This window comes from Lepidochelys kempii, chromosome 2 (assembly GCF_965140285.1).
Source record: "Lepidochelys kempii isolate rLepKem1 chromosome 2, rLepKem1.hap1, whole genome shotgun sequence".
In the NCBI taxonomy this organism is placed as follows: domain Eukaryota; kingdom Metazoa; phylum Chordata; order Testudines; family Cheloniidae; genus Lepidochelys; species Lepidochelys kempii.
Window position 1 is genome coordinate 43,247,120 of NC_136381.1, and position 13,244 is coordinate 43,260,363.

General features: G+C 39.0%; 1 protein-coding gene across 1 annotated transcript in view; it reads right to left on the reverse strand.

Moving 5' to 3' along the window:
* LOC140906500 (neural-cadherin) overlaps positions 1-13,244 on the reverse strand; it is a 98,494-nt gene that overhangs the window by 32,514 nt on the left and 52,736 nt on the right. Inside the window, exons 5-10 of the mRNA XM_073330553.2 lie at positions 12,161-12,272; positions 8,726-8,975; positions 7,289-7,431; positions 6,769-6,941; positions 6,235-6,403; positions 4,627-4,797 (exon numbers count right to left, since the gene is read on the reverse strand). Of these exons, the coding sequence (XP_073186654.2) occupies positions 4,627-4,797; positions 6,235-6,403; positions 6,769-6,941; positions 7,289-7,431; positions 8,726-8,975; positions 12,161-12,272 (1,018 nt within the window). The remainder of the gene's footprint in view (positions 1-4,626; positions 4,798-6,234; positions 6,404-6,768; positions 6,942-7,288; positions 7,432-8,725; positions 8,976-12,160; positions 12,273-13,244) is intronic.

Below are 13,244 nucleotides of genomic sequence, written 5' to 3' on the forward strand. Positions count from 1 at the left end.
TCCTTTATACGAAGTGAACCAGTATTCCAGAGAAGTTGGTTTCACATTAAACTAGAATTACCATCACTTTGTAAGTCAATATAATATGTAAAATATCAAAGGTGTCTGTTCAACTAAAATAAATGTTGTTTTGATTATGCTGCTTTTAAATTATTGCAACACAAAAATATCTAAGTTTTCTCTTGGTTTTCCCCTACTGTATTATGTACAGTTATGAAAGCTGTTAAGTGAAGCACGTTTGTTGCTCCCTATTCTCATCTAAGTCACTTTTCTTTGCCCACCAAAATGTGACTGCCAAAGAATAAATGGCCTAGTCATGCCAATCTTACAAGTAGAAGTATGTCTGGAGGTGGTTTGCTGGTACTGAAAAAAAGTAATAGCAATGGAATTTATTGCTAGTAAATACTACAAGAGAGTCTCAATTGTCCTGTAATAGATTTTATGTTCTGAGAATAGTATCCTGTTAAAATACATTGTACCAAAAGGTTCAAAGCTGAATTCGAAAGGATGTTGCATTGTATCGTGTGTTCCTTGTTTGTGATAAGTACCTCTGTAACTATTACCAGGATGTCACTATTATATACAGTTTAACATTTGAGTACAGCCTCTTCCAGACATGTATGGATAATTAATAGTGATGAATTGTTTAAACCAAAGTATTTGAATAAGGTCATAGCATATGAGAATAGAGCACCAGCAGTTACCAGTAACATTAGAAACCCATGACTAATTACATTTGATTTTGTTATAAAGAGGAGACAGTATTTTTAATTCCATGACGTACAAACATTGATTGCTTATAGACAAATATTAGAACACACTGTCAGAGCAGCCCCAGGGCTGGGACAGAACAGTTTCCCAATCCTGAAGAAGTGCTTTTTGCTAGCTGGCTCCCCATATGAGGAAGGGAGCAGGAAGCTTCTCAATCACCAAGAAGCATCAGCATTATATTGAACCCAAAATTCAACCTCAGTTTTAATGCTCATGAAAGGCAGATACTGGTAGCACTGAATGAAAAGTGTGGCTGAAGGCATTGAGTCAGGCTCACCTTCAAACATACATGACCCTCCCCTCTGTCAAGACTTCCCTGTGCCGTCCTACAAAACCCTTACATCACTGTTAGGACTTCTGTCCCATCATTCATACCAAACTGAGTGGTGGTGGTATCATGCTTGCAAAGTCCACTCGTAGACAGAAACATAGCTACTGCTATACAAGATTGGACCAGTGCACCATATACACCAGCATCAAAGCTCTACTCTAGGAATTATTTTGGGGAAGGTCTATGGCCTATGCTACACAGGTGGTCAGACTAGATGATTCCAAAGCTAGAAAGCACCACTGTAATCTGTGACTGACAGTGACCAGTACAGATGATCCAGAGGAAGGTGTAAGAAATCCTGAAGCGGACAGCTATGGAAAAGTCTAACTTTCTCCCTAACCTCCTACAAGGCTGGTTGATGCTGCGAAGTGTGACAGTTTATATCAGTTCCAGAACTCTTTGTTTCTTTCCCCTTTGACATACACTCTCATTCGCCTCCAATCCTTTTTTGGATCCTGCTAAACTCTTGGCCTCAATAATATCCTCATGGCAATAATTTTTGCAGGTTTGTTTTGTTTAAAAAAGTATTTCCTTTTTATCAGAGATAAATGTGCTGCCTTTCAGTTTCATGGAATGTTCCCTTGTTTTTGTATTATGAAAGAATGAAAATAGCAGGGTCTCATCTATCCCATTCATTGCTTTTAAAGCCTTTATTCTGCCCCCTTCTATGGCTCCTCTCTACACAGAAAACTCCTAAGTCTTTTCACTCTTTCTTCATGTGCAAGTTTATCCATACTTCTAATAATTCAATGCTCATTTGAAATTCCTCCTTATCCTTTCCCCATTTCCATTGCATCTGTTTTGTCATAGGGATACCAGAACTGAATACTGTATGTCAGGTGAAGGTGTTCTATTAATTTAAATACTGACATTAAATTGGATAAGGAATGGGATAGAAAATGCTGGATATAGTTTAATGTTTTTTTCCAACTGCTGCAGCACAATAGGGGCTTATTTAGAGTTGTCCAAAAATACTCACATCTCCTGACTTCCTTTAAAGCCAGATTCAAACTCATTTCTGCAATATAAGAGCATTAGACCACTAAACCTAAACATGTTCATGCTTTATATACATATATTCTTTACATGAAATTACATGAGTGGTCTTTAAGTAAATTTAATATACTGGAGTTTGGATGAAGTCCAAGTTCACAAACAGATATTACTCTTGTCCTACTCATGGTTCAATTTCTCATTATAGAAACAGTGAACAGAACTAACATACATTTCTGTGCTTTTCTAAGTTTCTCACTTTTACATTTTGTAAATATGTCCAGAGTACCTAAATGACTATTTCTGTAGCCACAGACATGATTTTCTTGAACCGACTTACTGCCTTTTTAGCCTGTGAACAGCTGAGATGTTGAAGTTATTTGCAGGGACCAAGGGAACAGTTATATAGTAATCCGATAATTTTGTGAAGACAAGCAATGGGAGTTAACTTAAGCTAAGGTAACAGATGCCTGCATATAAAAATGTAAAACTCTTACCAATCAAATACATAAGAAATTTATAATTTCTCTCTATGCAAAGCTTTCAAAATTGAAGCTAAATACATTATAGTAAATTAGATCCATATACTCTTATTCCAATTTAAATAAACAAAGATTTCTTGGGAAACTGAACAGCTCAATGGATTGGTAATGAAGAATTTTTCACTTCTAGGCAACTGATTTGAATCCAGGCCAGGACAGTAGTGACCAAGAGAGACTGTCATCCAGTGAGTTTAGTGACCCATGAGAGTTATTAGAGTCAGTCCAGTTCCTAGTGGAACAGATATCTGCATCACAAAAAAACATTATCTCACCATGTTACTGTTTTGGCAAGTCCCTTCCAGATCACAAATGAAACACAGCTGCCTGTGATCTGCCTGTCCTCAGGAACCATACTGGTGACCAATCAGGTAACTTTCACACATACCCAATTCACTACTTCACATATACCAAATTCACTACTTCTATGAGCAGGTTACTCATAACTGTTCAGTCTGGGGTCTCTGACATCTTCCCTCAGAGGATCTGGTGCTGGCCACTGTCAGACACAGGGTAGAGGATTAGATGGACCATTAAGTCTGATCCAGTATGGCAATTCCTGTGCTCCTCCGAAAGCTCATGCTCAAATAAATTGGTTAGTCTCTAAGGTGCCACAAGTACTCCTTTTCTTTTTCCTTTGAAATAATGTGTCCTTTTGAGTTTTGCTGGAATTGGGATTTATTAAAACCTCAAATGTAGTCATATTTTAATTGCTTGCATTCACATCTAATTCAAGCCACATTGTGACAATTCTGACAGCCTCCTAATCCCTATTCCTCACATCAGAACAAGCACAGAAATTGCGACAACTGGCTGTCTGTCTAAGTTCAAAAGACTCAGTATTGCAAGTTGAGATTAGGGTGCACTAGCAGGTCTGGAAAAGTTTGCACTGCACATGTCTGCATCATGCCTAGCTCAAAGTAGGCACTTATAAAAAACAACAACAAAATCCACACACATCACCACCGCCACACACACTCCTTTTCCTAAAGCATGTTGGCCAACACATTTTAATTAAGTGCTACTTAAAAACCTGTTTCTACTAGGTACTGACAAGTTTACACATTTTTAAAAAAGTGCTAAATGATTGTGCCCTACTGTTTGCCACAGCCAGCTAACAGGTGTTAAAATATAACTTGCCCTGTCCACATTAGGGATTTTAAAAGGGTTTAACACCTTTAGTTAAACAAAACCACCTTTTATCCTAGCCTAGACAAGGCCTTTCATGAGCCCCTTCATAGAATCATAGACTATCAGGGTTGGAAGGGACCCCAGAAGGTCATCGAGTCCAACCCCCTGCTCAAAGCAGGACCAATTCCCAGTTAAATCATCCCAGCCAGGGCTTTGTCAAGCCTGACCTTAAAAACCTCTAAGGAAGGAGATTCTACCACCTCCCTAGGTAACGCATTCCAGTGTTTCACCACCCTCTTAGTGAAAAAGTTTTTCCTAATATCCAATCTAAACCTTCCCCACTGCAACTTGAATTTCCACAAAGTTTGTTTTCACGCCAAGGAGGTGTCAGGACAGATTACAGGCTCCTTGGAGTCTCACCTTCCCTATTACTTTAGGGTTAAAGGAGTCCCAGAAATAAGGTTCTGGTCTAGGAATATTGACTCATTCTGCCAACCTATCTTGCTGTCCCATATATTTGAATGTACTCCTTCAGAAAAACATACAACAGACACATTCCTACTGATCAGGATAGATACCAAGAGATTCACACAGAAAGGCAGGATTTAACTACCCCGGGAAAGGTGAAGAGTGTCACCTCCACTGTGTCTTGGAAAACAAGTCAACTTGAACCATATAGCATTGTTCCAGTCAATAGTGAATAAGGCCACCCAAAAATTGATCCCTTTTAAGAGAGATACAGTCACCAGCATGAAGAGTTATTTTCACAGATAGCTGTATTTCAAAAAGAACTCAATCTGTTAACCACGTTCACGCCACTGTGTGCTGTTAGGACAGAGGGTGCGTGGTTAAATCACTCACATTGGTAGCGACTGTTCTCAAACTTCGGGTCATTGTCATTGACATCAGCAATGAAGATGGTGATTTGACAAACACCAATCAGTGGCTCCTGAGCTTGATCTGTAGCTGTAACAGAGAGCGTACACTCTCTCTGCTTCTCTCGGTCAAAGCTCTGAGTAGTAGTGATGATCCCTAGAAACAGAAACACCTTATGTGTGTTATACATACAATGCCATAACTAAGCCAGCAAAACCACATCAGGCATCACTTACACAGTAGGTAGTAGAACGGGACACGCCAGGTCCACATTGCTCAGCTTACTTGCACCACCACTGTGCAAGGTATTGATTAAACATGACTAACTTAAGGTTCCCTGTTTCTGCCACTCCTCGCAGTCACCAGCTTGCACTAACTGTGCCACTACTGTCGAGAGCCAGCATCTTTCAGGTTGGCCACTTGGACAGAGAGCTTCAGGCTAGATACCTTTTACCCCACTTCCCTCTCCCCACCCAGAAAAGAAGTTAGTTTCCCTTGTTTCCAAGAAATTTCCATGGAGGTTACTTCAACGACAACCTAAGTCAGAGTATTTCAAAGACAGCTAAGTGAAAAATCAATACCCAGCAAATGTAAGTGACATACCTAAATCTTAAACTAAAGATGATTTTAGTTAACAGCCTCATGAAATAGGTTAAAATAGAGTAACATATTGTAGTTATGGCTAAGTTTGTCAAAGATGCACTTCCATCTGAGAATACAAGTCTCACTCTGCTAACTGCTTCTTTCTTGGCATCTCAGTTTTGTCAATTAACCTGTACCTTCTGCCCTTTCCCATCTCAGGCTTTGGTCTCTTTGTTACATAGTTGGGTCAGAGATATTTAGGTGTGAACATCCTGAATTACCATTCTGCACTGAGGGTATCTTTTGTATTTATATAGGGACAGTATTTCTCTAGTTCAACACTCATGGCAGTGTTTACCACCATCTCCTTCTGGTGCGGTACCCACTGTATTTGTAGTATTTTAAAACTGAATTCTGGACTTCCAATCTATATTTATCAGACATTAATCAGTTCAAAGAGTTGTTAGCTCACATCAAAGGGGTGAATATACACTCAAGTAGAACTGTAGATCCATTCATGCTTCCTCTTCTGCAAAGTACAGACTATTTATATTTCTACAGTGAGATTTGTCCCAAGGTAAAGTTAATGTTTCAGAATAGTCTTATACCCCGATAAATTGGGGTTTCTGTTTTTCCTTGCTGACTTGCCAGCTAAAGCAGTGTAGGCTTACACCCACATATTCTAGATTCTTTTACTATTTACCACATCAAATACAATTTATTTTGGATGTTAAAGATTAGCCAAAGATTTATCATATTTTACATCATGCCTATAGCATTTAAAAAAATTAAGTATGATTTCTCAATAATTTTAGTAGGATTCTGCTGTGTTCAGACTAAAGGTAAGCTTTCAGTTTCCTCAGCATTCACTTCAGACTGTTTGACGTTGGCTCAGTTCTGGAAACATAGTTCTCCACATGGCTATAGCCATTCCCTGTTAATATACCAAAGAAGCATGCACCCAAATTCACTGCAATTCTGTCTTAACATAACAGGCATAGAGCCACTTACCAGTATCTGGATCAATACTGAAGCCTGGTGAAGCTCCATCTCTGTGCATAAGCTCATATTTTACTTCTCCATTAAGTCCCAGGTCTGCATCATAGGCTTCCACCTGCAAGACGTAGGTGCCTGGGGGCTGGTTTTCTAGAACCCAGGTGCTGTCACTGTAGTAAGTGCACTACAAATAGAACAAAATATTATTACATACAGAACTATAGAAATTAGCTATGAAATGTTCCAGTGGGTTTGCAGTACATTTGAGAAGAGTGTGAAAGAAAATGTGCTTCAATTACTTAGTGCCTTAGAGAAGTGAAAAAGCTTTCCTGAAAAGGAGCCTTTTCCAATTTAAATACTGAAGACTGCAGAAAACTGGGAGTATATTCCATTGTAGAGGATCTACCATACTGGCAAATATAATCCCTTAAAATCAACATTTACTACAAGCAAAGAACACACTGCTATAGCCCCCCTTAAAGATGGCAGTATCATCCCCAAGGTGATGATATCTATATGGAGGAGAAGGTTTACAGACAGATATCTTACCTTTCTGAAGACAGGTTTGTTGTTATTAATGTCATTAATTTCTACAATAACCACTGTAAAGCTTCTCAGAGGGGTAGGTCCCCCAGAGGCATTGTCATCTGTTGCTGTGATGTTTAATATGTATTGACGTCCTTTCAGTTTGGGTAGAGGATTCCTGCGCAGTTTGATGATGCCTAGATTTTGGAGGATAAAGTGCAATTTTACTGATAATGTAAACAAAAATGTCATATTTCTATATCACTATATTTGGGGGTGAGTTGGGATGGGGTTGGTCTTCTTCAACTGCAAACTCCTTAAGCCAGAGACCCAAGTCTTACTGTGTTTTTTTATAATGCCTGGCCCAACAGGGAACCTATTCTAATTTATAGAAAGCATAAAAAGACTGTATGAATGAGGTGCGGTTTTGCTTTTTTCATAATTATGTATTCAATTACTATATGAATTATTTTCAACATGAACACAAAGCAGAGCTACTGTTTGAACCTATGGTAAGGTAATGTTTTAAAACTTCTCCTCCTACCTTTCTGGCTATCCAGTTCAAAGTTGCCATCTTCATTACCTCCAGCAATCTGGTATAACACTCCATCTCCATCAGGATCTTTTGCATGTACAGCAGCCACTAAGGTACTGGGACCAGCATCTTCTGAGAGGAATGTTTTGTAACTGATGCAAAGATAAACAATCAATGCATATTTACTATCAGGATAGCTATTAATCCCATTAACAAGCTGCCAATGGTCTGAATTCTCACTGTGAATGTGATATAGTTTACCTTTGGGCATCCACAGTTTAACAAATTAAAGACTAGAGCCTTTGACTATCTAAAGAATCCAGTTTTGGTTTGCAGTGTGCACTGTATGATTGTGATCCTGCAATTCTGTGCATACCTCTAAGGACCTTTTGGAAAATATCAAAAAACAAGACTCTAAACTACATGGCACACACAGTTCTCCCCTGTGGGGGGGGAGGACGAGAAAAAGAACAAACTTCACGTGACTGATGTTGGTAAAGTCTCAATACAATTATGGATTCCAGAATACCCAAATGTGAACTGCTGTGATGAGGATGGTATAAAGACCCTATTTATAGAATGGGACTGTAGATCTTAAATGTATAAATTTATTATACATATAGCCATATTATACATTATATATACATATATTATACATTATAGCCATTTATTATAAATGGCTGTATTTTACATTTATGACAAAAAAGAATTTAAATTTATAACAGACAAAGGGAAAAATGCATTTTAACTAAACAGAATCCAATGAAAGTTATTTACTATGCAATCTTTTTCAGTTTACACTTGTTTTGATCAAGCATTTCATACCCATCCTCCTCTCCTTCTGGCTCAGGTGTTTAGAGGGCTAGTCATCATAAAACCAAGGCACCAGCACATCCAAAAATATTCCCTTAGAAGTTAGATCTTTCAGTCATTCCATTAAATATAGCCTAATTATGTTATCTCTGTATGTAACAATGGATCTAAGGATCCAATGTGTTATGTCACAATTAATATGTGTACTTCTTACAATCTAGAACGGGAGTTCTCAAACTGGGGGTCGGAACCCCTCAGGGGGTCGTGAGGTTATTACATTGGGGGGTTGCAAGCTGTCAGCCTCCACCCCAAACCCCGCATTGCCTCCAGCATTTATAATGGTGTTAAATATATTAAAAAGTGTTTTTAATTTATAAGGGGGGGTCGCACTCAGAGGCTTGCTATATGAAAGGGGTCACCAGTACAAAAGTTTGAGAACCACTGGAACCTGTCAGTCCAATCCCTCACACACTCATGTAAGTTATTCCACTGACTTCACTGGTAGTGGAGAGTGCTCAGAACACAAGTAGATGCTTATTAACCAGCAGGATATGCCCCTTAAGCAAAGTATAATCAGGATTATTAGTATGAATTGCAACACAGAAAACAATCCAGGGTTTAAACTCTGCTTACCCAGATTGAGAGAACACAGGTGCCTCGTCATTCACATTAGTCATTCTGATGCGCACTGATGCAGTTCCTGTCCGAGGAGGATGGCCTTTGTCCACAGCTATGACCACAAATTCATACATATGGTTTGCTCTCTCAAAGTTCAGCTGCTGGTGAGAACTGATGATCCCTTCGGGCGTGATGGAAAAGTCAGTGCTTTGAATGAAGTAGGTGATCTCAGCATTGGAGCCAGAGTCACAGTCTGTTGCAAGAACTAAAAAAAAAAAAAAAAAAAAAAATTTGACTGACCCCAGAGACATGAGTTTGCCATGAAAGAATGTTCCAAAATGCAGCATGACATTGTTTGTACAAGTAGTTAATACTGAATTATCACACAATCAATAGACAGTTGGAACAATATCAGCCATAAATAGTGTGTCTGCTGTGATGGGGACAACAAACCCCATGCAACACACAGAGCCACAAAGGGGTTAAGAACCCTCCTTGCCTACAAACAGCAAAATCAAACCTGCCCCAGGTCAGCTGTGAGAAATGTCAATAATGGAGAGAGGCCCACCATGGTTGTAGCTAATGAGGGCAAGCCGAAGTATAAAAAGGGAGAAACAGGAAGCAAGGGGACAGAAAAGCTTGGGACTTCAATTGGGCAACAATTCTCTGCAAGAAGAGCTAGCACCAGGCTGCCTCCAAGAGAGCACAAGGAAAGGAGCTGTGGACGAAAGTCTTGAGGGCCAAGGGCTTTTTGTCTCATTTCTGTTGTTATGTTTGTGGAGTCAGCTTTTTTTTTTTTTTTTTAATTTGATTTAAGCAATCGCTGTTGCGTCAAGGCCCGAGGGGCTTGTCTGCACCGGCACTTTACAGCGCTGCAACTTTCTCGCTCAGGGGTGCGAAAAAACACACCCCTGAGCACAGCAAGTTTCAGCGCTGTGCCCCTCATGGAGGTGGGGTTTTTTAAGATCGCTGGGAGAGCTGTCTCCCAGTGCTCTGCTGCGACCACACAAGCCATGTTAAAGCCTTGCTGCGTGTTCATCACTGTTGACCCCCCCACCCAACTCTCTCTGGGGATGCCTTTCAAATGTAATTAGCTATGTCATAGCTAACATTTTTTTTAATTAACTGCTGCTTAAAGGTACAAGGAGTGATTAAATGTTCTTCTCCAGTAAATGTTTATTCACAGTACTCAATGTCCCATCGGTTCAGAGGCCCGGGAGTCAATCAAACAAAGAGCTGGAGTTTACACTGTTGTAACAAAAGTGATCTTAAAAGAGTAGCACTGTCTCTTAATTGCCATGCTGTTTTTCTCACGGAATGAAGAGGCTTCACATCACACCAACACTGGGCTGGCGTCAATTTAAACCAACTCATTAATCCAATTGGTAGATCTGAGGGCTTTTATCTCAAAGTTAAACACTTCTTCAGAATGCCCAGATGTGATGATGCAGATGCACTCTGACAGAGCAAGCAGCATGCATATGTGATGTTTAAACTAACAGATGGAAACTGTTGCTTTTTCAAAATGAAAACATAGAATAACTATTGAAGGAACAATGATAAATAACAGACCTATTTACTCAAAATATAAAAGGGAAAAAATAAATAAAAGACATTAAAGTTAAGAGTGAAAGCCTGTGAAATGCTAAAGTATAGCATGTAGAAATATATTTTCCATATCTACCTTTTTGTAAGTTATTAGATCCAGAGAACTCCATTTCACTTAAAAAGGACACTATTGTAGCTTCCAACATTTAGATTTTTTAAAATTTGATTGTAAGAGATTTTTTTAAAACCATATTGTGAATATAAATGTTTTCATTACATTAAATCTAACCCCCCCTCCCGGCTTAACAGATAAACAATTTCTTGCAACATTATGAATTCAAACATATGACAGCTCAAGGAAGACTGAAATAAAAGTGGCTTAAAATAGTTGTACAAAATCAGTTTCATTTTCCAAAGTGAAATATAAAAAGAGTGAAACACTTAACTATTTTCTATTAATTCAAACAATTCATTCAGATTTAATCTATGATGTTATTTGTAACATAAGTATATGAAATTTAGGCTGACAACGTCCTTGCAATTATGATGCTATTTTGGTATACAGATATCTTCTGTTGCTCTAATCTTTCAACAGCTGACATTTCTATTGCACTTTTATCTTCTTGTTCACTCCAAAGTTTATATTCAAAGTAACAATATACGCATGTCCAAGGCACACAATGTCGAACGATAAACCACATGCATAGCAATATATACTGCATGTGCTTTTCAAAAGTTTGTTCCTTCACCACATTTTAATTCGACTGCACCATGGTAAAACCTATTTTATAAAACCTGTGAATGCCATGTGTATGGACAAACCACAGTGCCTGCCTATTTGAAGAGATTTCAGCCTTTCTGTAATGGAGTGTGAAACAGAAAAATAACTGTAATTGATTGAAGACAAGAGATGGCCAAATTAAATCAGCGTCACTAACGGGGCGTGAGCCTAGGTTGCTGTGCAGTCAGCTGCAAGAGATGTCCATGTGAGGAAGGGTTTCGGATGACCGGGAGGGTGCGCTGCAGAAGTGGAAGAGATGCTGATGCTATGTTTTATTTTACTTGTTGCCACTCTGTTACAGACAGACAATGACATTCCTTCCCTGCCTACAGGGTATCAGGCTTCACCTCCAGGCATCAGGGAGGTGAGCTATTCCTTCCTTGAGTATATGTCTAAGAGACATTAGACCACTGATGTCCCTGAGTCCCTGCACTGATACTTTATATAGGGTGCTGGGCACAAAACAGTCAGCCGACAGGAAACTACAACTAGTAGGGAACGCCACAGCTTGCCTTCTCAGCCACGCAAGTTACCATGAGCACATAAAACTTGTCCTCCTCTCACTACACTGGTTCCCCATAGAATATTGCTTCCAGTTCAAGATCTCGGTCCTCCTCTTCAAGGCATTCAATGGTCTAGGCTCAAGATACCTAGAAGGTCATCTCAAGCCCTAAGAGAACGTCAACAGTTCTGCTCCTCTGGAACAATGCAACTAACTACTGCATAGGAGATATCTGTGTAGGAGACAGATTTCTCCGGGGGTCAGTCCATGACTATGGCTTGAAATCCTGCAGAATATAAGAACTACACTCAAACCTCACCACCCTCCATTCCAAGTGCAAGGCACACTTCTTCACCCTGACTTAAAAAGAAAGAGACACCATGCAGCACATTATACACATAATAAAACCCCACAAAAAGTATTCCCTCTTGAGAGAGAAAGAAGAAAAAAAAAAACGTATGACAGATGTTAGTCACATCCTTTAATGCGCTTTTGGAAGGTACTCAGATACCATGGTGGTGGGCATGGTAAACAATTTAATTGATCAGATTATATAGACTACAGTCACAAGTTAATTCTTGTGAGAAGACGGAATAAGAGGTAGCAGAGAAATGATCACCTTGCAACAGAGATGTGCCAACTGGGATGGTTTCAGGAATGTTGTCACGGCTGTAAATGGAGTGCTGGAATTCTGGAGAGCAGTCATTGTCATCAGTGATGTGAACTGTCACCTGTTTGGGACAGGAGGCAGAAGAAAAGACTAAACAGAAAATGATAGGTGTCTGCTGAAGAGTGGCCCACCAGGACTGACCTGCTGCTTTTTAGAAATGAAATGTGAGAGTGCACGGATGTACTGGCTCTGGTCAGCCTTGTTAGTTTTTACCCCTTTCACTCACATCTGATCACTCAATGCATTTACTTTTACAAAATATTTTCATTTCCATTTTAAAGTAATGTTCATTGGGCACTAAAACTTCTCGGTACAATGTAGCACTGCAAAATATTTGCTATGAAATCTGCAAACCTCAAAATCAGGTTTTTCACATTTTATACTTTACAAACTTGGTCCAATTTCAGGCAAGGTATTCCCCCTTCTGCCATTTAAAAAAACATCAGAATCAGGACCACTCGATTGGAAGTGTCCTATTTTCATAAAAAATTAATGTAATTTTTTTAAAAACTCAAAAGCTAAAATTTTGGCTAAAAAAAATCAATTCTCACATCTTAATGCATGAAATGTTATGTTTCAATCTGAAATCAGCATTACAGAAAAAGCTTTGGCTTTGGAGTAATAAGTGGACCAGGAAAAGTTATAGATACTTTGTCATATTTTTGCTATTTTTGCTCAGCACATTGTAGTTCATAAGGCATCACAGTCATACATCTCTGAGTCTGAGTATCTAGGTACTTATTGCACCTATTACTGTAATATCTCTAAACTGCCCTCAGACATTATCAAACTCATTCCCACAACACCTCTGTGAGTAAGAAAGCAGCAAATCTGTTTTTTCTGAACAGATTATGTTTTTAAAATTAAGGCAAAGATAAAATGTTCCTTGGACAATGTCACACAGGAAGTATTTTTGCAGACCCAGAAACTGAACCCAGATCTGATTCTCAGTCCAGTGCCTTGAAAATAAAACCATCCTCCCTCCCAATCTACACACAGCTTTGTGTTATTTAGATTATCAGTGTATGTAATG